Source organism: Emys orbicularis, chromosome 8 (genome assembly GCF_028017835.1).
Source record: "Emys orbicularis isolate rEmyOrb1 chromosome 8, rEmyOrb1.hap1, whole genome shotgun sequence".
NCBI lineage: Eukaryota > Metazoa > Chordata > Testudines > Emydidae > Emys > Emys orbicularis.
The window spans coordinates 19,772,668-19,797,837 of NC_088690.1; the positions used below are offsets into that span (position 1 = coordinate 19,772,668).

The window sequence follows — 25,170 nt, forward strand, 5'->3', positions numbered from 1 at the left end:
TACAGGATCTAGCTTGTTCAGTAACAAATTTAGAAAGATGCAAATTAATTTTTAAGTGCACCTGTGATGGGGTGGACCAGACCCAAAGGCCCCCTGCTGGAGGCCTCAGGGTTCTGCCACACCCATCCCAGGGAAGGAGCAGTGGAGAGGTCCTCCAAGCAGGCTAGAATGGCTGCAGGGGAAGCAGCCAATCAGGGCCCAGGAAGGCCATATAAAAGAAGCTGCAGAGCAGAGCAGAAGTTAGTTGCTGCTTGGAATAGAAGAAGGAAGGATTGTAGGCCTGGAAGAGTGGTGGGCCCATGAATGGTTTGCTAGGAGGGAAGGGGGATATTAAGGGAGCACCTGGCTGGTTGCTAGGACTGTGTAGGGACTGAGCCTGAGAAGGGCTGCAGGAAGATAGTGTCTCCAGGGAGGAAGCCCTGGGCGTACAGCCCCCTATTAGGGCTGAACTACTTAAAGACCAGAGCCCCAGGAGGGCTAGCGATAGGCCCTGGTGGACCATAATCCCCAGAAGGGATTTGTGCTGGTTAACAAGCAGATAGTGTGACATGGCTGGAGTGCTGTGTCACTGACAAACCCACCTGAGAACCACCAAAAGGGGTTACTAGAACTAAAGAATTTAGACATGCCCAACCAGAAGGGGGCCCTCATGAGAGGGGTGTGCCAACCCCATTACAGCACCTCAGAATGTATGTGACCATGTAGGATACATTTTAGCTACAAGAACTAAATGATAAAATTATAAACAGCAGCATATATATAATAAAGAAAAGCAGATCAATATGATTGATTTACTTATAACAAAAATAAAGTCATGAGAGAAGTTTACTGATAGGAAATAACTTCCTTCTAATGCGCACAGTCAAGGACTAATTGTTTTAAATGGAGGTGTCAGCAGGGTGACATCAGATGATATGATGGAATCTTCCCTAGTGAAGGGCAGTTTTTGTACCACCCTAATTACATAGGTTTGAAACTGTTACAATTAAAGTGCTACAACCCTCTTGTGCTGATGCAGTTAAACCGGTACAAAGGTGCATACAAATGTATGGGATAAGCTATATCTGTGTCAGGCACCTTTATATGGGCATAACTGTTTTCAGACTAAAGGCTGTACTGAATTAACTATTTGGGTAAAAAAGCACACCCTCAACCAAAACTTAAATCAGCACAAAAACTGCATGTGGCCAGGCCTTCGGAGCATCAAGCTTTTTTTAAAAAAAAAAAAAAAAAAAAAAAATCTGATAAAGAGAAGACAGTACTAAGGGTGAGACCTCTTCCCTGCCCCAGCCCCAGCTCTTCTTCACTCCAGGTTAATTGGTGGAGTGGTATAAAGGGATCCTGAAAACCCTGATTCCAGCCAGGGAAGGCTTGCCTTAGCACAGGCAATGCAGAGCACAGCCATACAGTTGCCTTCCAAGGGCCCCCTTTCAAGTTCTGTTCTGGTCCCAAGAACTGTAGAGCAGCCTTGGGGTTGGGAGGCGTAGATGTGGTTTAACACCACCTTAGGCCTTCCTCTCCCTGGGTTGTGAGTTAGTGGAGCAGTATAGAATTGTGCCCTGATCCTGCACCTACACAGAACCCCATTCACTTCAGTAGGACAGCGGCTCCAAATGGGCCCACATGGAGCTGCTTGTAGGGATGAGGCACTGGAAATGAAAAATGTCTCCTTTCTGATTGTCCTCCAATTCAGACACACGTCAGCAGCTGGTATGGAATCAGGCCCCACTCCTGCAAGTTACAACATTGAATTCAGGGAGATTCTACACAGATATAGGAGTCTACACACACGAAGCCCCATGGACATCAGTTTTATAATGTGCAGGATTGGGACCATAGATGGTTTAGGGAAAATAACTCGTGTATATAAATAGATAAAAATAAAACTGGAAGCAAGCAGATATATGTATAGAAATTCATGTACACCTCTACCTCAATATAATGCTGTCCTCGGGAGCCAAAAAATCTTACCACGTTATAGGTGAAACCGTGTTATATCGAACTTGCTTTGATCCACCGGAGTGTGCAGCCCCACCCCCCCGGAGCGCTGCTTTACCGCGTTATATCCGAATTCGTTTTATATTGGGTCGCGTTATATCGGGGTAGAGGTATACTTTGAAAGCTAGTGGGGAGAGGGGAGCAAATCTTGATCAAATTTGGGACTGGATTACCTAGATACTGTCATTTTAAAACCATTACCCATTTTAGCTGAGGCATGTGTTCCCCAGTTAGGTTCATTTCTAGTCATACCTTCTACTAAGAACCAGAGCTCATTTTAGATGCTCACTCCTCTGGAAGGTAGCTGGTCTTCTCTGTCAGCAGTATACATCATTATTTACAATACACTCCCATTTCACATGGTCACAAGATGTTATGGATATTGCCAGTAAAGTTGTGCTTTATAAGCAAAATTCATCTGATGTGTTTAGGGACATTTTATAAATTAGGTTCTTGTCTCCCCATTCAATAGGAGAGAATACCTCTGTATAAGCAAACTAGATTCCAAAGGGCGATTACACATGTGATATATAACAGGAACTACCCCATTTTCATGGAGATGCCCTCCACTGCTGTTAAATTTCTGGCTTCTGAGTCGTAATGGATCAGGATATGTTATGCTTATGGATCACAGCTGTACAGCACAGTACATTTCTCCCTCTTGCACTGAAAGACCTCCTCTGATGGTCCTTTGGGGTCATTCAGTTAAAGAAACACTACCCAATAAATCCAGCACTGCAAATCTGAAGGAAACCATAAATCAAATATTGCAGATGGAGATGGTCCTATGGAGACATATTTGGCTGTGGTGCCCTTTTGGAAGCCATAACAGTGGGGCTGACAGGGGCAGCAATAAATTAAGTTTCTCTTTTTAAAAGAAAATAGAGGATGGAAGGGGGTCAGGAAGAATGGTGGGAGCTTCATGGGCGAGGGAGGGGCATGTGGTGAGATGAGAAGAAATGAAGTGCTGTCTGCTAATTGATTCTCATTCCTCCTCTAAAGATACAGTTAGACTTGCCCTTCCTGTAGATAAATGGCTTGTCTGGTAGCGTTGGTGAAGATTTTGACCCCTTAAGGAGGTTATAGTCTGATGTGAAAAGACTTCTGAATTCTAAATGTTTGTTATAACAAAAAAATCTGAATGCTAGAACTAAAATTGATTTTAAAAGGATTAATTTGCGTGACCTGCAGACAAGAATTGCTCAATAGCCAAGTTAAGGAAGCTGTAGTTTGTTTATTTTTTTAATTTAGGATGCTTTGTGCTAACAGCTGTGTCTTATCTCCACCCTCCCTGTTGTGGGAGGCACTATAGAGCTAATTCATGCAGGACTTCATCGAACCAGTAGCTATGTTGTTTGAGAGTGTTACAGGCCACCATGATAGCAGAGTGTTGCAAAGTATAACCAGTAGCAGATCTAATGAGGAAGGAGTGCAACATTTTCCTACTGCAAGGTATCTTTTTATTTCAGTTTTTGAGTAGTAGTAAAGAATGTGGCTTGCATCCCACCTCTATGTAAAGGCAAAGAGTCTTTAAATGTAGTTTTAAGACACATTGTATTGATTTCTAAAGTCACACACTTGAAGACAAAAAAAGTTATATGGTAAATTTATGTCTTAAAAAACCATCTGACATCAGGTACTAGCATCAGCCTCAAGAGCTTCAGGAAAACAAACTGGCTCTTGTAAGTCAGGGAAGTAACACCAAAAGGCATTAGAAAACTTGGCTAACCCATTGGATTGCAAGCGCTTAATGCACATGCATTACAACTTTCTTTCTAATGTCCCTAGAGAAAGAGGGATTTCCCTTAATTATAAGCTTTGCATTCTGGCTTTTTCTGTTGGCAGCTCCTAAAAAGCATGATTTTCCCTTTTCCTATCACAGCTGAAACACACTGCTTCTTTCCCTTTATTCACTTCAGAGCTGCGGTCACATGGCTCTATCCAAGTTTAAGGGCTTTGTTGTCTTGTTTTAAAGACTTCTTATGAGTTATCTCTCTGAATCTAATTCAGATAAATGTTCAAGCCAAGCAAACTCAAAAGAAGAGGGAAAAAATAATAGATTTCCCCAACATCCCTAGGACCACCTGGTGGGCTCTTTAAAAGAGTGAAGGAGGCGTATGTCTGAAAGAGGGGGGAGGTCCTTCCAAGCTGCCAAAACGTCAGCACCGCTAGTGGCTGTTGCAGGTAAGAAAAATTATCTCAAATTTCGCTTCTCTTGTTTTTATTGTATGGCTTGCTTTTTAGTTCAGCATGTGCACTTTCTCCCAGAACTGTTGGAAGTAATAACACTTTCTGCCTCTGAGAGGTTTTACAAACATCAACTAATTAATCCCCCAGCGTGCCTGGGGATAGTCAAGTATTATCAGCCCCACTTTTTAAAAAGGGAAGCTTTGACTCTTCATGGCTTTGTTCCCTGTGTCTATGGTAACAGCTGGGGATAGAACTCAGGTCTTCCTGGTAACCAGTCCTGTGCTCAGGTTACTATGTTATGCTTCTACCCATAGTTTCTTTCTTTCTTCTATTCATCAAACTTTTATTATATTTCTCGTTTGAGAGAGGTGTGTGTGAATGAAAAGGACAAAACAAAATAGAACTACTGTCTTTCCACTCACCCACAACTCAGCAAATACGTTTAGTTTCCTTTACACACTCAGGGCAAATGGTTTTATAATGCTGACATTATAGTGGGGGAAGAAGTTCTGGCTTTTTTTTTTTTTTTTTTAAAGCTTAGATAGGAAAATGGTTCAGATATTTTTGTGGTAGAAAGTAGGGAAATAGTCTTTATTATAAAAACAGTTTTAAAACATTCTACAGTCTGAATCAGAGAGTTGATATCTGGCATGGAAGTTAGAATGTGGTTTTCTTCTAAATTCAGTGTGCAGTTAAGGCAGTCAGTGGTTCAGGGGAGTCTGAGGTTGATCCAGCAGCATCTTGAAAGTGAACTGAAGTTGGCATGAGCTGAGGGAAGCTCTCTTTGCATGTCCTGGCCTCAGTGTAAGGACTGAGGGGGGGTCCTCTTGTGAACCTCTAAGGTTTGCAGAAGGAGCAGGAGATGAGCTGACTACATTGAGGAAGGAGGGTCTTGGGAAGCTATTGATAGTTGGACATCAGTGGGAAACATTTGTGCCTTTATGTCCTGGGATCATAGAAGTTTTAATAGCACCAAACTCTTGGTTCATGTGTGTATGGGGGGGGGGGGGGGACCAACATATGTAGGGTTTAGAGTTTTCCATGCAAACCCACTTTCCATTTCAATGGCTCTTCCATTTGGGCCCTCGGTCTTCATCCCCCTAAACTTCTGTAGCTGCAGACCTGCTTAAGAACACGGGAGGTTCTTGCTTTTTGATAACAAGTCAGCGATTGAGGTTGCTGCTGTTCTTTGGCACTTGTAAGCTTGCTCTGTGGGCTTGGATCTCTGAAAGCAGGTGATCTGTAGCTCCTAATTCTCTCAAGATAGAGGCTGATTTCTGTACAACCGCACCCAAGGACCTATGAATGTACTCAAGTGGCCAGCCTGGGCTGCCACAGCTTCGCCACTGTTGTTATTTGAGCTAGCTATAACAAAGATAGCTCAGGTATGTCGGATTGCAGAGTAGACTTACTCTTAGGAGGCCTGCAAATGTGTGGGGCAAGGCATTTCAGGGGTGACTAGCAAAATAATTTCATGTTCTGGAATTTCACTTTCTGGGGGGTGGAGGAGAAGAAATTCCATTTAAAATGTTGAGTGTCTGAAGGTTGCACATTTAAGTGTACTAATACCAGGAATTAAAAAGTTATAGTTACATATTTACTCGTTTCATTTGAGAAACAGAAACTACATCGGTAGGTAGAAGTGGCTTCAAATTATATTGTTCCAGTAGAGAACTATAATTATTATTTGTATGTCAATAATCTTTAGAGGCCTCAATGAGGACTGAGGCCCCAGGGTACTGGGCTCTGTACAATCATATAGAATGTCATTGTCTCTGTCCCAAACCCTATAAGACCCCAATCCTGCAAGAGGGGCTGGCCATTCTCACAGCTCACTGCAGGATTGAGATCTTATGCACAGTACATACCTTTACTCACATGAGCAGCTTTGCTCATGTGCATATGTGTCTGGTTACAATGCAAGAAGTGAGAGTAACAAAACAGGGGGAGGGTGCAGAAAGATGAGGGTAATAGTAATAAGATTATGCAGTTATTTATGGACCAGCAATGTGCAGAGCCTGAGTCTATGACATAATTAGCTTTCTTGATTGTTTAATTAAGCCTTTGCTTGTTCCAATTGTTTTTAAATCGCTGCATATTTCTATTTTAAAATAACTTTGTCAGTGAGAAAATATAGTAAAAATCTTAAGCACAATTATCAATAAACAGAAATCAGATATTGGGCTTATCAAGGGGCACAGCTGGCCCTTGTCACTTTAAATATATATCCTTTAAGGATAATATCCACTTACCCTCCCCTGCTAGAGGAGCAGTGAGGAACTCAAAGAAGAATATTCAGAAGAACTCAGCACCCCGTGTGTGGCTACTTGTTTTGGTGCCTAAAGGGGAGATGAGGTCTCTTGAAACTTTAGGTATCAGTCAAGAAGTGAGAAGATGACTGAGCAAATAGTAGCCAGGGAGTCTGAACAAAGGAGCTTCTGGTGGGACCTCCATGTAGTGTCTGTAGCTATTTAGGTGCTGTGGTTATGGCTTCTGTATACTGCAGGTCTCTAGCAGTCTTTTGTCTTCAGGGGCAGGGCCGTTTTGTGGGGCAGGGCTTGAGTGGCATGTACTGTAGAGAGGGGGGAGGCATTGTGCTCTCTTTGGAGATTTTATTTTTATTCTTTCTTGTTTGGTTTGTTTCTTTTAATCTCAAAATAGGTCATTCAGATGAAAAGTATACGGTTGTTCATTATCCATGGGGGAAAACCAAACCCTTCAGGCTGCAACTAAGGTATGCCAGAAACTTCAGGGAATTAATGGAGCAGCTGCGTCCTGAATAGGAACTTTGTGTGTGTCACAAAGTGACAGTAAAGGGGGATTGGAAGAACTTTCTGCGTCTGGAATCAGTTTTGTGTAGGTTTATTATGATAGTATAAAACACCACAGCTCTACATAAGAGAAATGAATATTGTGAAGTGTAATTGAACAATTCAGTTAATATCCGTGTGCTCTGCTTGGAAGTCAATTAGCTCATTGTACTGACATACAGGGATGAACCAGAGACATCAGAGACTGGTGTCTGTCAGGTTTCATTTTCGTAAGCTCTGAGAAGATACCCAGCTTCTTTCTTTTACATACAAAAGGGGGGTGAATTTCAAATACGCTGTAAAACATTATTTGTACTTCAGACCCAAGAAGCTTGAAAAGGTCATACTAATCAACTCTGACACCAGTTAGACAGGCTGGGTGGCTCAGTTGATTTACATTATATAGCCTTTACTGTTTTATGTTCAAACATGGCTGCATTTCTAGATTGTACAAGTGTATTTTGAAGAGCTGTGTTTCCAATCGACTGTCTAATCAACATCTCCCTGGCTCTGTAGTCTGAAGATAGTCTTAGATAAAAGGGTTCTAGTGAGGATGTTTTTTCTAGCACAGACAATAACAAATTAGTTCACATTACAGAAACCATTTGAAACAAGCTTTTTTTTTTTTTTTTTTTTTTTTTTTTAAAGTGCCACTTTAGTCAATGTTTTTATCCCAACCTAGATAGTTTCTTTTTAATTCTTATAGTGAAATGTAAATCTCATGATCCACAGTACACTAAATGCCAAACTAAAATCCCTTGCCTACAGTAATTTATAACCCAAGGCAAATGAATATCAGTCTGCAGAGTACTACACAGTAGAAATCCAAAACCAGACTCTGCACAATGGTATTCTTATCAGAATGCACAAATGGTCACTAATCGTGAGAAATCTGTTTTCCAAGCAAATGGGGAGGAATCATGAAATCTGTTTAATTACAGCTTCTCATGTCTAATTAGACATTCAGCGCATAAGGCCTCTTTCATAAAGGTTCTGTTTTTCATTTAAACTAGCATAAATGTATGAGCTTATTTTTAGTAAACATTTAAATTATGGATTTAATGGTTGTCAAACCTTGAATGCTAATATGCTAATGAAATGGTTGTCAAACCTTGAATGCTAATATGTAAACAATTCATTGGCTACCTAGTTATTTCCATTAATACGATGGGATTTATTGTTGCCATATCCTGACTGGGGATGAATCTGACGGATTTAAGCTTTATTTAGCAAATCCCTCTCCATTCAGAATCTAAAGCTCCTTGTAGTTGGCAGTCAGTGTCCAGAAGGTACCTTGTCTATCAAGCCATATGGGGAGAACCACTGGGAGCAAATAGCATAGGAGGAGTCAGGCATGCACGGGCTACAACAGGGGCCTGTCACGTGTACCTAAAGCATGACTTTATTTTCAGATATGAGTAATGTGTTTGTATGACTCATTTTCTTTTTTTCCAGTCAGTCAAGCTTAGGCTGCTTATATATAAGCTGCAAAAGCATTTCCTTAAGGGTCCAAATGAAAATTCAAGCACTTCTGCTATCCAAATATCAGTAAATACAGTTTTAAAATATTGTGAAATCCTGACTTGACAATAATTACAGCTAAGCTACTTTAAAAGAGTAGCATGCTGGCAGGGCATGCTCTGTGCAGGATCTTTGGGTTTGGTCCATCAGAGACTGGATTTATTAACTTTATGGGCATTTTGGAAGGAGGCGCGTGGATGGAGTTGTTAATGGACTTCCTTGTTTAAGGGGTTAATTTGGGGCAATCTGATGAATGAGTTACAGTTTAAAATTTTGGTATGAATTATTGTCTTAAGTTTTGTAGAGCACCCCGAGTGTAGGAGGATGTTTAGCTAATTTGACTAATGCATGGATTTTAATAGTATTTATTTAAAAAAAAAATTGTAAAAGAGCAGATTAAAATGTAAGAACTTGCTTATAGCTATCTCACACAGATGGGCACTCTTTCAGTGTCATGTACTGCATGTTAGGTCCTGATCCTGTGAGATGCTGAGCATCTGCAACTATAAGTAGAGTCAACATGAATTGCAGGTGCTTGGGACCTCTTGGGGTCTGTCCCTAGCCGTTTATGTTACGAAGGTTTGGCACTGATTGTCCTTGGTGTTGAAAAAACCATATAATAATATTTCGCTTTTATATAGTGCTTTTCATCCATAGTTCTTAAAGCTGTTTACAAAGGAGGTCAGTGTGATTATCCCCATTTTGCAGGTGAGGAAACTGAGGCACAGAGAAGGGAAGTCACTTCCCTGAGGTCATCAAGCAAAGCAATAATAGAGCCAGGAACTGCCCCAAGGTCCCCTGAGTCGCTATCCACTAGGCTACGCTGTCTCCTCTGTAAACTAATATTGGCATTGCATGCTGCAAAAATAACTGATGCTGTCACCTTCCAGTGCCCTCCTTAAACTAATGTAATAAATGCCAAAGTAATATGGAGACCACTGTAAGTTTCAGAAATAAAGCTCTGACAAATTCTCCCAGGCTGCTTCTATAACCCTACAGACAGTAAATATAATTTATTGGCCTATTACCCAGCATGGGAGACAGGTTTGCAGTAAAAGTCATGCCTGTTTTTACTTGTTTTAGAAATATTGATAGGAATATAAATCCTGCAAAATAAGGCACCATGTGTTTTAGAGAGAGAGCAACAGGATATATATTGTAGGACTGAATTTTCCAAATTGGAAATATAGTCACACAACACTGAATGCGTGCAACAGCACTTCTGCTAAATGGTGCTAGTTTATTTCAAAGGTGTAATTATTTCAAAGGTTAAGAATTTAACAGTGTGGCTCTGCAGACAGGTTTAACATTTTCTGTCCTGTTAAACTAAATGGGACATGCATCCCTGATCGTAACTCCACTGAACACAGTCGAGTTGTATGGAAGCTATACCAGGGATGACCCACTGATTTTAAACTAGATCAGTTTAATTTTTTTGCAGTCTGTATAGTGCATGGAGAGTTAAATTGCATATTTTAAAAATAAATGCAAATACCTTTTTATACAGACAACTGTGTAGATGTTAGGGTGTGTGTGTGTGTAAATCAAGATAAATGAAGGTAGGTAAATAATAGATTTGGTATGCTGTGTTGGTTGCACACAGCATAAGTGAATTAATGAACTACTGGCACTTTCTGAACCCTTTTGGAAAAATACAGGTCCTCTCTGATGATAAGGTACCCATGGGTAATTTGACTTATGATAATGAGCTCTGATAGTCAGAAAACACACCTGGCATAATGGGCTGGCCTGTCCAGAGAAAAGGTGTTAGGTCACATATGCTGCATACGCAGCAAGTTGATGTAACCAGATGAAAGGCCATGAATGCTGGATGAGGTGAGCTGCTGACCTGTCTTAGGAAAAGGCCACATAGGTTGCAGGCACAGTGGTTCAACCTATTTAGAGAAAAGGCTGCTGAGGCTAACCTTCTAGCAGCCCTTTTTTGAATTCTCTCCTCACCTGCTGAAATACCTCCAAAGCCTGTAAAAGTGTTATCTGATGAGGGTATGTCTACACTACGGGATTAATCCGAATTTAGATAATTCGAATTTGGGAAACAGATTGTATAAATTCGATTGTATGCGGCCACACTAAGCACATTAATTTGGCGGTGTGCGTCCATGTACCGGGGCTAGCGTCGATTTCTGGAGCGTTGCACTGTGGGTAGCTATCCCATAGTTCCCGCAGTCTCCCCTGCCCATTGGAATTCTGGGTTGAGATCCCAGTGCCTGATGGGACAAAAAACATTGTCGCAGGTGGTTCTGGGTACAGCCTCACCCCTCCCTCCCTCCCTGCATGAAAGCAACGGACGGCAGATAACCATTTCGCGCCTTTTTTCCTGGGTGAACACTGCAGACTCCATACCACGGCAAGCATGGAGCCCGCTCAGCTCCAGACAGCAGTCATGAACATTGTAAACACCTCGTGCGTTCTCGTGGAGTTTATGCTGAGCCAGGACCAGAAAAACGAGACGAGGAGGTGGCGGCGGCGGGAGCGCAGCGACCAGCGTGATGAGGACATGGACACGGACATGGACACGGACACAGAATTCTCTCAAACCGCGGGCCCCGGTGCTTTGGAGATCATGTTGTTAATGGGGCAGGTTCTATCCATGGAACGCCGATTCTGGGCAAGGGAAACAAGCACAGACTGGTGGGACCGCATAGTGTTGCAGGTGTGGGATGATTCCCAGTGGCTGCGGAACTTTCGCATGCGTAAGGGCACTTTCATGGAACTTTGTGACTTGCTGTCCCCTGCCCTGAAACGCCAGAATACCAAGATGAGAGCAGCCCTCACAGTTGAGAAGCGAGTGGCGATAGCCCTGTGGAAGCTTGCAACGCCAGACAGCTACCGGTCAGTCGGGAATCAATTTGGAGTGGGCAAATCTACTGTGGGGGCTGCTGTGATGCAAGTAGCCAAAGCAATCATTGAGGTGCTGCTACGAAAGGTAGTGACTCTGGGAAATGCGCAGGTCATAGTGGATGGCTTTGCTGCAATGGGATTCCCTAACTGTGGTGGGGTGATAGATGGAACCCATATCCCTATCTTGGCACCGGAGCACCAGGGTAGCCAGTACATAAACCGCAAGGGGTACTTTTCAATGGTGCTGCAAGCACTTGTGGATCACAAGGGACGTTTCACCAACATCAACGTGGGATGGCCGGGAAGGGTTCATGATGCTCGCGTCTTCAGGAACACTATTCTGTTTAAAGGGCTGCAGCAAGGGACTTACTTCCCGGACCAGAAAATAACCGTTGGGGATGTTGAAATGCCAATAGTTATTCTTGGGGACCCAGCCTACCCCTTAATGCCATGGCTCATGAAGCCATACACAGGCAGCCTGGACAGGAGTCAGGAGCTGTTTAACTACAGGCTGAGCAAGTGCAGAATGGTGGTAGAATGTGCATTTGGCCGTTTAAAAGGTCGCTGGCGCTCGCTACTGACTCGCTCTGACCTCAGCCAAAGAAATCTCCCCATTGTTATTTCTGCTTGCTGTGTGCTCCACAATCTCTGTGAAAGTAAGGGGGAGACCTTTATGGCAGGGTGGGAGGCTGAGGCAAATTGCCTGGCTGCTGATTACGCGCAGCCAGACACCAGGGCGATTAGAAGAGCACACCAGGAAGCAGTGTGCATCAGAGAAGCTTTGAAAACCAGTTTCATGACTGGCCAAGCTACAGTGTGAAATTTCTGTTTGTTTCTCCTTCATGAAAACCCGCCCTCTTTATTGACTCATTCTCTGTAAGGAACCCACCCTCCCCCTTCCCCCAGCTTGCTTTCAAACCAAATAAAGTCACTATCGTTTAAAAATCATTTATTCTTCATAGATTATAAAAAGAGGGAGGGAACCCGGGTGGGGTTTGGGAGGAGGGAAGGAAAAGGCCATTAAAAAATGGTTAAAAAAATGACAGCCTTTTGCTTGGTCTGTCCACTGGGGTGGAATGGGAAGGTGTACGGAGCCTCCCCCCCCCCCCGGCGTTCTTACACGTCTGGGTGAGGAGGCTATGGAACATGGTGAGGGGGGAGGGGGGTTATACAGGGGCTGTAGCGGCACTCTGTTATCCTGCTGCCGTTCCTGAAGCTCCACCAGACGCCGGAGCATGTCTGTTTGCTCACGCAGCAGCCCCAGCGTTGCATCCTGCTTCCTCTGATCTTCCTGCCGCCACCTCTCATCTCGAGCGTCCCTCCTGTCCTCACGTTGGTCCCTACTGTCCTCACGTTCACTGGCTTCTTTCCTATACTTTGAAACCGTGTCCTTCCACTCATTCAGATGAGCTCTGTCACTGCGGGTGGATTCCATGATTTCTGCGAACATGTCGTCTCGCGTCTTCTTCTTCCGACGCCTTATCTGTGATAGCCTTCGGGATGGAGGAGGGAGGCTTGAAGAATTTGCAGCTGCTGGAGGGAGGGAAAAAAGGAGAGAATTTTTTAAAAAGATACATTTTGCAGAACAATGCTTATACTCTTTCACGGTGACCAACACTATTCACGTTACATAGCACATGTGATTTCTGTGCAAGGTCGCATTTTGCCTCTTAATATTGAGTGCCTGTGGCTTTGCTGCTAGAGATCACAGACGCAGGTCTGGGCAACAGAATTCGGCTTGCATGCAGCCATGGTAAGCCATTGTCTTTCAGCTTCTGCGCCCTCCTTTCCCACATACCAAGCAAAGCCCGTTGAGTACTGCGGTTTTCCTGTTAACCTTCAGCAGCAGAAAACAAACTAACCCCCCCCCCCCCATCCAATTCTCTGGATGATCGCTTTATCCCTCCCCCCACCGCGTGGCTGGTATCAGGGAAGATCCCTGCTAGCCAAACACGAAAAGCTCTGGGACAATCCCCCCCCCCCCCGCCCCGCGCTCGCCTAACTGCAGGGAAGGATTTCTTTTCAGCCACAGGCAAACAGCCCAGTAGGAACGGCCACCTCTGTCCCCTTAATTAAATTCCCGTATTTCAACCAGGTTACCATGAGCGATATCATTCTCCTGAGGATTACACAGCAAGATAAAGAACGGATGTTGCTTGAATGCCAGCAAACACCGGGACCATACGCTGCCAGGCTTTGTCATGCAATGATACCAGATTACTTGCTGCAAGCATGGCGCGGTCAAGTGTCCTACCATGGAGGACGGAATAAGGCTGCACTGCCCAGAAACCTTGTGGCAAGGCTTTTGGAGTACCTCCAGGAGCGCTTCATGGAGATGACCCTGGAGGATTTCCGCTCCATCCCCAGACACGTTAACAGACTTTTCCAGTAGCTGTACTGGCTGCGAATGCATCCCAAGTCCTCAGGGCAAAATAATCATTAAAAAACCTTGCTTTTAAAACAAGTTTTATATTTTAAAAGGTAAACTCACCTGAGGTCCCTTCCATGGGGTCGTGGTCTTGGATACTGGCTTGGGAGGGTTGGGAGGGTACTTCAGTCAGGCTGAGAAAAAGATCCTGGCTGTTGGGGAGAACGGAGTGCTGGGTGCTCTCCGCAAGCTCGTCCTCCTCCTCCTCTTCCCCCTCCGCAGAATCCTCAGGTGTAGCTGATGAGATTATCCCCGCCTCGGAATCCACGGTCACAGGTGGGGTAGTCGTGGCGGCCCCCCCTAGAATTGCATGCAGCTCGGCGTAGAAGCGGCATGTCCGCGGATCTGACCCGGAGCGACCGTTTGCCTCCTTTGTTTTTTGATAGGCTTGTCTGATCTCCTTGACTTTCACGCGGCACTGATCTGAGTCCCTATTGTGGCCTCTCTCCCTCATGCCCTTGGAGATTTTTTCAAAAGTTCTGGCATTTCGTCTCTTTGAACGAAGTTCTGCTAGCACTGAATCCTCTCCCCATATAGCAATCAGATCCAGTACCTCCCGTACGGTCCATGCTGGTGCTCTTTTTCGATTATCGGCCTGCATGGTTACCTGTGCTGATGAGCTATCTGTGGTCACCTGTGCTCTCCACGCTGGGCAAACAGGAAATGAAATTCAAATGTTCGCGGGGCTTTTCCTGTCTACCTGGCCAGTGCATCAGAGGTCAGATTGCTGTCCAGAGCGGTCACAATGGTGCACTGTGGGATAGCTCCCGGAGGCCAATACCATCAAATTGCGGCCACACTACCCCTAATTCGAACTGACAAAATCGATTTTGGAGCTACTCCGCTCGTCGGGGTGGAGTACAGAAAACGATTTTAAGCGCCCTTTATTTCGAACTAAATGGCTCCGTTGTGTGGACGGGTGCAGGGTTAATTCGAATTAACGCTGCTAAATCCGAATTAAAGTCGTAGTGTAGACCAGGCCCAAGTATGTCCCAGCTGTACAAGTACACCACCTTGGAATGGACATGGATAAAGAACAGCTATCAAACCACATGCAAGGCTATTCTTACCTGTTCATGTGGCGTATTACCCGTGGTGGTTTTTTTTTTTTTTTTTTTTTTTTTTTTAAAGAACACTTGGTTGTAGCATTAGTCTTCCAAGTTCAAGGCCAATCTTTGACATTTCCTTCTCCCCCTTCCTCATATTTAACTGGCTGCCTCAATGGCATCTTAATTGCTTTGCCCATTTTAATTATTATATAGAACCAAAAAACTTGAGTACATTAAATAAAGCATCCAGGGTAACTTTAGACAGCATTGAACTCCTGTAGCATTTCCAAAGGCAGTGTCAGCAGAAGCTAGGCTACAGATATTGTAAGAAATGAGATGCGGGAGCCATAAGCTCTTCAGGGCGGGGATGGTGTCTTTGTATGTCCCTGTACAGTGTCTAGTGAAATGGTGTCTCAACTCTGATTGGGGTCTTTGGATGCTGGTGCAGTATAAGTTCAGTATTTAATATGCACGTTATGATGTTTGTGTATTTGTGAAGCTTTCATAAAACACAGTGCTCAATAGTTCCCAATGATCAGTGCTGTAGTATAATCCTATGATACACTGTGCTATTATCAGAATGACTTTGTATGGGAGTCTAAAGCTCACAACCTCCGAAAAGATTTTGCTTACTCTACCCCTCTCAATTTGTTCATTTAAAGCATAGAATCATAGAATATCAGGGTTGGAAGGGACCTCAGGAGGTTATCTAGTCCAACCCCCTGCTCAAAGCAGGACCAGTTCCCAACTAAATCATCCCAGCCAGGGCTTTGTCAAGCCTGACCTTAAAAACCTCTAAGGAAGGAGATTCTACCACCTCCCTAGGTAAAGCATTCCAGTGCTTCACCACCCTCCTAGTGAAAAAGTTTTTCCTAATATCCAACCTAAACCTCCCCAGCTGCAACTTGAGACCATTGCTCCTTGTTCTGTCATCTGGTACCACTGAGAACAGTCTAGATCCAGCCTCTTTGGAACCCCCTTTCAGGTAGTTGAAAGCAGCTATCAAATCCCCCCTCATTCCTCTCTTCTGAAGACTAAATAATCCCAGTTCCCTCAGCCTCTCCTCATAAGTCATGTGCTCCAGCCCCCTAATAATTTTTGTTGCCCTCCACTGGACTCTTTCCAATTTTTCCACACCCTTCTTGTAGTGTGTGGCCCAAAACTGGACACAGTACTCCAGATGAGGCCTCACCAATGCTGAATAGAGGGGAATAATCACATCCCTCGATCTGCTGGCAATGCTCCTACTTATACAGCCCAAAATGCCATTAGTCTTCTTGGTAACAAGGGCACACTGTCGACTCATATCCAGCTTCTTATCCACTGTAACCCCTAGGTCCTTTTCTGCAGAACTGCTGCCTAGCCATTCGGTCCCTAGCAGTAGCAGTGCGTGGGATTCTTCCGTCCTAAGTGCAGGACTCTGCATTTGTCCTTGTTGAACCTCATCAGATTTCTTTTGGCCCAGTCCTCTAATTTGTCTAGGTCCCTCTGTATCCTATCCCTACCCTCCAGCATCTACCACTCCTCCCAGTTTAGTGTCCTCTGCAAACTTGCTTAGGGTGCAATCCATGCCATCCTCCAGATCATTAATGAAGATATTGAACAAAATCAGCTCCAGGACCGACCCTTGGGGCATTCCGCTTGATACCGGCTGCCAACTAGACATGGAGCCATTGATCACTACCCGTTGAGCCCGACGATCTAGCCAGCTTTCTATCCACCTTATAGTCCATTCATCCAGTCCATACTTCTTTAACTTGCTGGCAAGAATACTGTGGGAGACTGTATCAAAAGCTTTGCTAAAGTCAAGGAATAACGCGTCCACTGCTTTCCCCTCATCCACAGAGCCAGTTATCTCATCATAGATGGCAATTAGGTTAGTCAGGCATGACTTGCCCTTGGTGAATCCATGCTGACTGTTCCTGATCACTTTCCTCTCCTCTAAGTGCTTCAAAATTGATTCCTTGAGGACCTGCTCCACGATTTTTCCAGGGACTGAGGTGAGTTCCCCTGTAGTTCCCCGGATCCTCCTCCTTTTTCCCTGTTGTCTTTTATTGCCAAGTTTATTCTCTCCACTCTCCGCATATTTTGTAATATTCTTTAAATGTAGCAGGATTCCTGGAGAAAGTATTAGAAAATGGAGGTTTTAGGTTTATTCCAGGCTGAGTTTGTTGGCCAATCAATTCTTTAGGCCAAGAGGGGTGAGATTAAAGATTTCTGGGCTTTTACAGAGAACTTGAATTTTGATTTTAGTTTTAAAAAAGACTTGATTTAATTTAAATTTTGTAGGTGTTTTGGTGAGTGACTAAAGTAGAGGTGAGTGGCAGGATGGCCTTCCGGTTGGGACATTGGGCTGGGTCCCAGGAGATCTGGGTTCAATACTTTGTCTTTGCCACAAATTTTCTGTATGACCGTGGGCATAGAGGAAATTTACCAAAATTGAACCAAACTGTAAACCCTGTATGTAATGGAAACCACTTCAAGCCAGAGGGTGCGGTAACATGCCCAGCACCCCTAGTTGCAGCACCTATATGCTCAGGAATGGGGAAATTAAATGACATTGGGCAGTCACTTAATCTTTCTGTTTCTCAGTTTCCTATCAATAAAATAGGGATAATACTTCCTTTCTCCTCACCCATCCGTCTGTCTTGACTACTTAGATTGTAAGCTTGTGGGGTATACAAATAACTGTGCCACTCCTCTTTCCTTTAGGTCAGTGTTTCCACACTGCTCAGTGGATCACTTGCTGGTAATCTGCAGGTGCTAACTCCTTATTTCCATCTGCTACATGGCATTCATAGACTGCTAAATACATTTTACATGGTTTCCTAGTATTACTTGAGTTGTGCTGTAGTTGCTGCACGGTTGTCATTTGTTTAATGGAAGGGGAATGTTCTCCCTACTAAAGTGTGGTCCATGCTATGGAAAACTTTTGGGAGCCGCCTCTTTAGATTTCTGGCTAGGGGTTGGGAGGGCAGCTTTTCTGTCTGTAAAAGTCAAGGAAATCGTCACAAGCTGAGGCAAGTGGAGAGAGGTCCCAAAGCAGGTATGCATATAAGAAATGGAAGATCTTACTGTGTTAAACGTTTTTTCTTCTGCCTGATTGATTTTCATGTATTTCTTTTTCTCCTTTTATAATAAACCCTGTGTTCATTAAATACAAATGCCCCACCTCGTTGGAGAAATTCTAAAAGAGCAGCACGGAACACTTGCACCTCCTGGGGCTGCACTGTGTCAGGCAGACGGCATGGCCTAGGGGTATCTTGGAGTTGGTCAGGCATGCTGAGACTCCCTCTCCCAATCCATCCCTTATTTAAACAACTATTTTGGCATTTACAGTCACTGTCCTCTCTTAACCTAAGACACTTAACTAAATAAACTGACTGAGACTAAGGCCCGGGTTCTACCCCAAAGACCCTGCATTCTAAGACCTTGATTCTGTAACATGCTGCCTGTGGGCTGACCTCTGCACCAGAGCAGATTAATTATGCAGCCTTGGGCCAAAATTTTGCCTATCAGTGGAAGGAAATGGCAAGTAGTAATGCTCCAAATGAAGACGTGAGAGATTTCTCTCTTTTCCTGCAGTTGTGGAAATGGCATATTTGGCACAAAGTGTGGGGGAATTGGAAGCATTTTCTTATTAGCAAAAATTCCTTTTCTGCGTCAGATACACCTCATTAGGTGCATCAAGAATATAACCTGTATAGTTCCAGTAACATGTCTGATAACTGCTCTAAAAGTGTTAAATCTCTCAATCATCTCTCTGTGCCCCCCCCCTTTTTTTTAAAGGTTAAATTCTATCCTGACCCATCTGACTTGGTTTAAAATTGCATAGCAGAAAACTACTACGGCGACATTAAAAAAACGCACACCATGACCAGAGATAAGGATTGACTCAGATACTGGAGTGATGGGTCCCATAGAAAATCCAGAGGTAGCTATAAATGGCAGAGAAATTCATGAGCGGTAGCAGTTTGCTTCTCTAAGAGAGAACGCTTTCTCAGCTTACGGTATCAGACTCAAGTGGAATCCTGTAGAAGGATGATTTCAGCATGCTTGGCAGGAAAAAAAAAAAGCTTGTTTGAGCATTTCACACACAATACTATAATTAAGAGATGACTCTGATAACTGCTGAAGCTAATACAGGTTGTGCTTCTGTTTTTAGGGGTTGTACATGCTGAATGGCTGCAATCTGCTATCCGTAGCTTTGGTTTTTCCCTCCCCTGACCTCATGCATTTCCAGCCTGATCTGAGAGCCCCACTCCCTTATGTGTGTCTTTTGTTTCCTCTTTTTAATGGCAATTCCCTGCTCTTTGGCTCTGATGCTCTTCATGCGAAATTAATTCCAAGGCTGTCTTGAAGGCGGTCTGGATGAAATTTCTTCTGCATCATCCTTTTGGGGATAATTGTTTATGATGTGACGTCAGTCCAATTGATTTTCTCTTGAATAGCTGAGAGAGAAGAGGGATCAGCAGACACTAATGTGAAGCAAAGCTACAGCCTCTGTTTCAGAGATATACAGAAACTGACATTCTGAATGCACTGATATTATTAGAATGTAATTGCACTGAATGGAGGGACACATACAATGCTAGTAAAATCTGATTATTTATTCAGACTTGATTTTTTTTTTTTTTTTTTGCAGTCCTGCTTATGTGCACATTTCACGGCAGAGCCCTCTCTTAATCTGACAGTGGCTGATAATTAATCTTGTTCACCCAGCTGCTGCAATAGGCTTATAAAGAGGGGAAGTGCGTCACAAGGTACGAAAAGGGGTTATGCGTTTGGTGAAAGTGGGGGGAAAAATGGGAAATGGGTTCTTGTGTTCTCGAGGGGTATTGTGTCAGGAGATGCAAGCAAGCTACCATGTGACGAGGTACAGAGCAGGAGGGATTGGCTGAGACGCTGGCAGGCGTGTGAGCCAAGCCAACTCTCTTTCTCTCCCTTTCTCTTTCAGCATCCTTCTGTGATACTGTAGGTGATATGGATACAGCAGCATCCATGGCCTGTGTTTCGCCTTAGCATTCTTTTTCATTTTGCTCCGGCTGATGTACAAATCAGGGATCTAAAGCATTTATTTTAAGGACTTACATTAAGCATCTGGTAACTGGAATCAAATTTTCCTGTATTTTTTCAGGCTTCTTGGAAATTGAGGAATGCAATTCTGCCACCATGATGGAAGGTAGGTTATTTTCTGAGTATGTCTTGCAGTATTCCTAGAGTTTTAAACGCATTAATGGAGGGGGCAGGAAAATGTGCTGTGTGTGTGTGAAGGAATTGTATGTTTCTCCTAAAAAACGTCTGGAAGCTTTTTCAGAACTGGCATGTTGCAAATGATGATATAATATGCAGCATGTTTAGATTATTGCAGTCAAATCCTCAGTACTGTGTGTGGTGTTCAAGATATGCACATTTCTATTTAACCTGATCCTCTCAGGGTGATAAAACAGAAGCATTCACAATGGTTCATAGTAGTGTAGAAATGTCCTGATCACAAAATAAATGTGAATATGGGGTATTTCGCATTAAGCTCATTTGATTAAGTGTTAATTGATCACTTACATGGAAATTCACTTTCTGAATCTGACATTGGCACAAGGCTGGTCATTGAAAAGGTTGCCCAGGCCAGATTCTGTAGGTTTTCTTTAAAATTTATCAGGATAGAATTTTGTTTGCCCACAATCTAGTTTTAAGGGTATGCAGCTGAATTGTTTGAGGGGGACCAAATGCATTTGAACTCAAGGTGATATTTGCCATGAAGTGTCTCTGGATTGAAGATGCAGGCTTTTTAAAATGTTTAAAATTATTTTTTATTTATGTATTTGAGACTCGGAAAGAAATGAAAGGGCTGCAAAGGAAATGTGGCCTGCTGGGGGACATAAGATACTTATAGGAATGTCGGAAGGATGCAAATCTGGGCATATATGGCAAAAGCCTCCTCCTGTTGTTTCTTGAACATATTTCAACCTGTCGTTTTTTACTCAACCATATATAAAGCTGTTTTTATGCTTTATTGAGCAAGATACTAGGAAAAGGAACTATAAAACAATAGAGTAGATACTTCATGGTCGTTAAAATCAGATTCTTCTTAATCATTTTACAGTCCCTTGGATAAAGATAGGAATGGACCACCTCCAATACAGTAATTGATCAGGACATGTATCGGCAGCTGTACTGAGACTGCAGTTCTTCTGGTTTTCACACCATACAATGGTGTAAAAATACTGGCCTCTCTAAGGATGACAGGCAGGATTTTGAATCTAAAATAGGTTTAACTATAAAGATTACAATCTGCTATGGTACTCATATCAACTATGAAAATAGTTATGTAGGTATCTTGCATATTGAACAAAGATCTTGAGGATTGATTTTTAAATATTTACTTTGAAATTTACAGAAATTGGATCCTATAGTGCATATTGATTTGCACATAATAATTATTTTGTTCCATAACTTTTTTGGGGGGGTATTTAGCTATTAAAAGAATTAAGGCTATTGCTGTCTGATTCTTTAACTTTAAAATATAGATATAAACTAGTATCAGGTATAATTTTCAAAAACACAGTCTTTAATGGCCTGAGGCTCAAATCCTTTCCTTTACCTCTAATTCATCTATGGGTCGTTGGATTTTTTGTTTGTGTTTTTGCAGGGGGTGTGTGTGTGTGTGTGTTTGGTAGCGAGACACTTAGGCTGTTGCAGGATTGAAAAAAACATGTAAATTTAGATCATTTGCTGTTTACAACATATGTATTTCACAAAAGTGTGGCTTAATTTCAAGAAGAATTCATAGGAATAAATAGAAGTTGTTCAGTTTTACTACTTTCCTTGTACTGTTTAGCAAATCTCGTGATTGTATTTTCCCCCTGGCTATTTCTCTAGTGAATTATATGGTTAAAGTGTGTTCTCTGGAGATGATACACTAATGTAACCCTTTGATTCCCCTTGCAGTGTAGTCCACTGTGTCATCAGACTGTCAGTTCGGTCCATTCTGATAAGCTTATCAAAGTGCTGCCTAAACTAAAGCGAGGAATTAAACGAAGGCCTGTATTGAGCTTTATGGACAGCATTAATATGGATTTAAAAGATGCATCCTACACAGGTTGCTTACCTTGTGTCTTACAGAGAAAAGAGAAATGACACTGTAAATATTAAGGGCCTCTTGTTGACTCTATTGAGAGAAGAAAATAACATTTTATAAAACATTTCTGCATTTTAAAAAAAAAATAGGAATTAAAAATTACAGGTTGGATGTTTGTGACTCCTTATGAAATTGCTTACTGTGTTTTTCAATTACCTTAATGCTTCAGGGAGCCTAGAAAGGAAGCAAGACAATAGAATTAGTGGATACAATCATTAACAAGTTTGATTAATTTTTAATAGTTTAAAACAAGAGTTCTGTTTAAGGACTACAACAACAATACAATCAACATCCTAATTCTGAAGACCATCATTTTGCAAAGACTCATGTCTTTGGTACCAGAACATTCTTAAAGTGTCGCTGTCCGGTGAAACTTGACCTGAAATTTAGGTTTTATAAAAATAAGCTATTATAAAAACCTACAACCACGTTGTTTCCTTAAACTACAACTTTTTAAAAGTTCTCTTAAGTCCTCTGCAGTGTTTGCCACCATGACATTGAGATACTGTGCTAGTGTCTGAGAACCTGAAAGAGAAGTTAACTAGAAAGAAAAATGAAATTTACTAATCTATTTTCATTATCCAAAGTGGGAAAGGGGCGGAGAATGAATGTGGGTCACCTCTAGCTAATAGCCCCTAGATTTAAACATCTGGGAGCCTAATATTCTCGATGGATGTTCCTGGGCTCTGTAATGTTTTCCTCTACCAGTAAGATAGAACCTAATTCTATTGACCTTTTATGGTACTGTGTCAGACACCTCTTCTGACTCTTGAGTGGGTGTCTTGCTGGATTTATTTTAAACAGGCAAAAGTTGTATTTATATATTTTTAATCATATTTATTAAATTGTTGTGTGTGTGCCTGACATGTAATAGGGTATATTTGCTATATCTAAAAATATCCTAGGAAAGGCACGTATATTTCACAGTATGCTTAAAAATCATAATGAGCAGCTTAAAAAGCAGCCAAAAAAATCCCAACATGGCAGCTGCCTTCAGAGAACAGTGGATTCTGAATATATGCCATAGAATGTCTAGGCTAAAAGAAGTAAATCGGACTGAAGAAGAGCTCTATGTGGCTCGAAAGCTTGTCTTGCTCACCCACAGAAGTTCCAATATAAGATATTACCTCACCCACCTTGTGTCTCTAATACTCTGGGACCTACATGGCTACAACTACACTGCATACAGAAGTAAATCAGTCTTGAATTTCACAATAATTAATCATAGGACTGGAAGGGACCTCGAGAGGTCATCTAGTCCAGTCCCCCTGCACTCATGGCAGGACTAAGTATTACCTAGACCATCTGTGATAGGTGTTTGTCTAACCTGCTCTTAAAAATCTCCAGTGATGGAGATTCCAGAACCTCCTTAGGCAATTTATTCCAGTGCTTAACCACCCTGACAGTTAAGAAGTGCATACTATATTGTTTAACTTGTATATTGCCTTAGTGCCTACTGGAGGCCAACCAGGCACTGTACAAACATGTAGGAAAGGACAGTCCCTTTTTCAAAGAGCATGTAATCTCCTGTAGTTTTAAAATGTTGAGAGAAAACACACCTGTAACAAAATTGTATCATGCGACAAAACTACACAAATTATATTCAAATCACTTAAAAACCAGGTATGAAATTCCACCTTCTCAACAGTCTTTGGTATAATGGCTTGTTCTAGAGATTTGGATCTTCACACTGAGTTGCCAAGTAACTCTGGGCCTGATCCTGTAACCCTTACTCAAATAATCTGATTGGATGGCATAATAGAGGTAAATTGTGTGCTCCCTTTTTTCATAATACAAGAACAAGGGATCATTCAATATAATTGAAAGGCAGTGAATTAAAAACTGATAGAAGGAAGTATCTTTATACAAAACATAATTAACCCGTGGAATTCTCTGCCACAAGATATTATTGAAGCTAATAGCTCAGTAGGGTTCCAGAAGGATTAGGCATTTATATGAACAATGAACACATCCACAGTTACATTAGACTGGTTAACTTTTTTTTATAAGAGATAGAAAACTTCATTCTTAGGGGCTGGTTTATTCCCTGATCTGCAGGGAGTTAGGGGAAAAACTTCCCCTCTGAACATGTTATTCCATAATTGTCTACTACAGAGTTTCTTGCACCTTCCTGAGGCATCTGGCACTGGCCACTGTCAGAAATAAGATAACTAGAATAGATGGATGGATCCAGTATTGCAAGTCCATTGTTCCGTTGACTTCAATGTGTTGCAGCACTTGCAGGACCAGACTCTCTTACTGTCAGGACTGCAGGTAATTGACAGTGGTTAGTAAAGTCTCCCTTTGGTTACCAAGAAGAGAAGCAAGAATGATGCTTTCACTATATTCTTAGATATTGATGCTTTATTGTTCCATACATGAATTCCTCAATACTAGCAATCCTAAGGGCTCTTATATGGAAGTGTTTTTATGTGCGTTTTTTTGTCTTTTGTAGTTTTCTGAGCAAAGCTACTGGTAGGTTTGGGGTGATAATTGATGCAACAAGTTCAGGCCATAGTAGCAAAAGTTACCAGGAAAGGTGTAAGGACTGAATCAGTAATGGTGACCAATAGCAGACAATTGTGTATGCACAAGCAATGGTTCTCTTGATTTTTTTTTTCTTGGCTGATGGTAACTAGTCAAATACTTTGGTTTCACAAATAGGCTGGATAATATTGCTAATTGGAACACTTGTAGTTATGCATAGTAAGATATATAAAGGGAATTTTTCCAGTTTGCTAGTGCACAATTGATAGGAGCTGCAGTATCAGTCACTAACATTTCATAATTACATATTTAATAGTGATGTTGTATACTAACAAAACATAGAGTGCCGAATGTAGCCTCAAACAAACTAAAAGATCCTTCACCCCTTGATTATGGGAACGTTTGGAAGTGGATCTATATCCGGAATTTGTTTCATGCTTATTCAAAATAAAAACAGTGTTGAAAAACAATTCTGTTCACAACTATTATATCTGTATTTTGGCACCTTACTGTTGATACAGAATATTGTATGATACCCCTAGGTCTTCAACAAAGATATTAGAGAATCACACTATACTTTTAGGGTTATGCATTCCAAGCAAAATCTTTGTTCCTTGTTAATGTGGCATTGAATCTGTGCGACCTCTCTAAACTACTGTTGGGTTTTTGTAGATGTACTGGCTGTTT

The 25,170-nt window shown here is 42.2% G+C and overlaps 1 protein-coding gene across 1 annotated transcript in view; it reads left to right on the top strand.

Moving 5' to 3' along the window:
- The window catches only part of SGIP1 (SH3GL interacting endocytic adaptor 1), a 178,772-nt gene that overhangs the window by 5,054 nt on the left and 148,548 nt on the right, over positions 1-25,170 (top strand). Inside the window, exons 2-3 of the mRNA XM_065409303.1 lie at positions 17,148-17,155; positions 19,996-20,040. Coding sequence (XP_065265375.1) covers positions 17,148-17,155; positions 19,996-20,040 — 53 coding nt within the window. The remainder of the gene's footprint in view (positions 1-17,147; positions 17,156-19,995; positions 20,041-25,170) is intronic.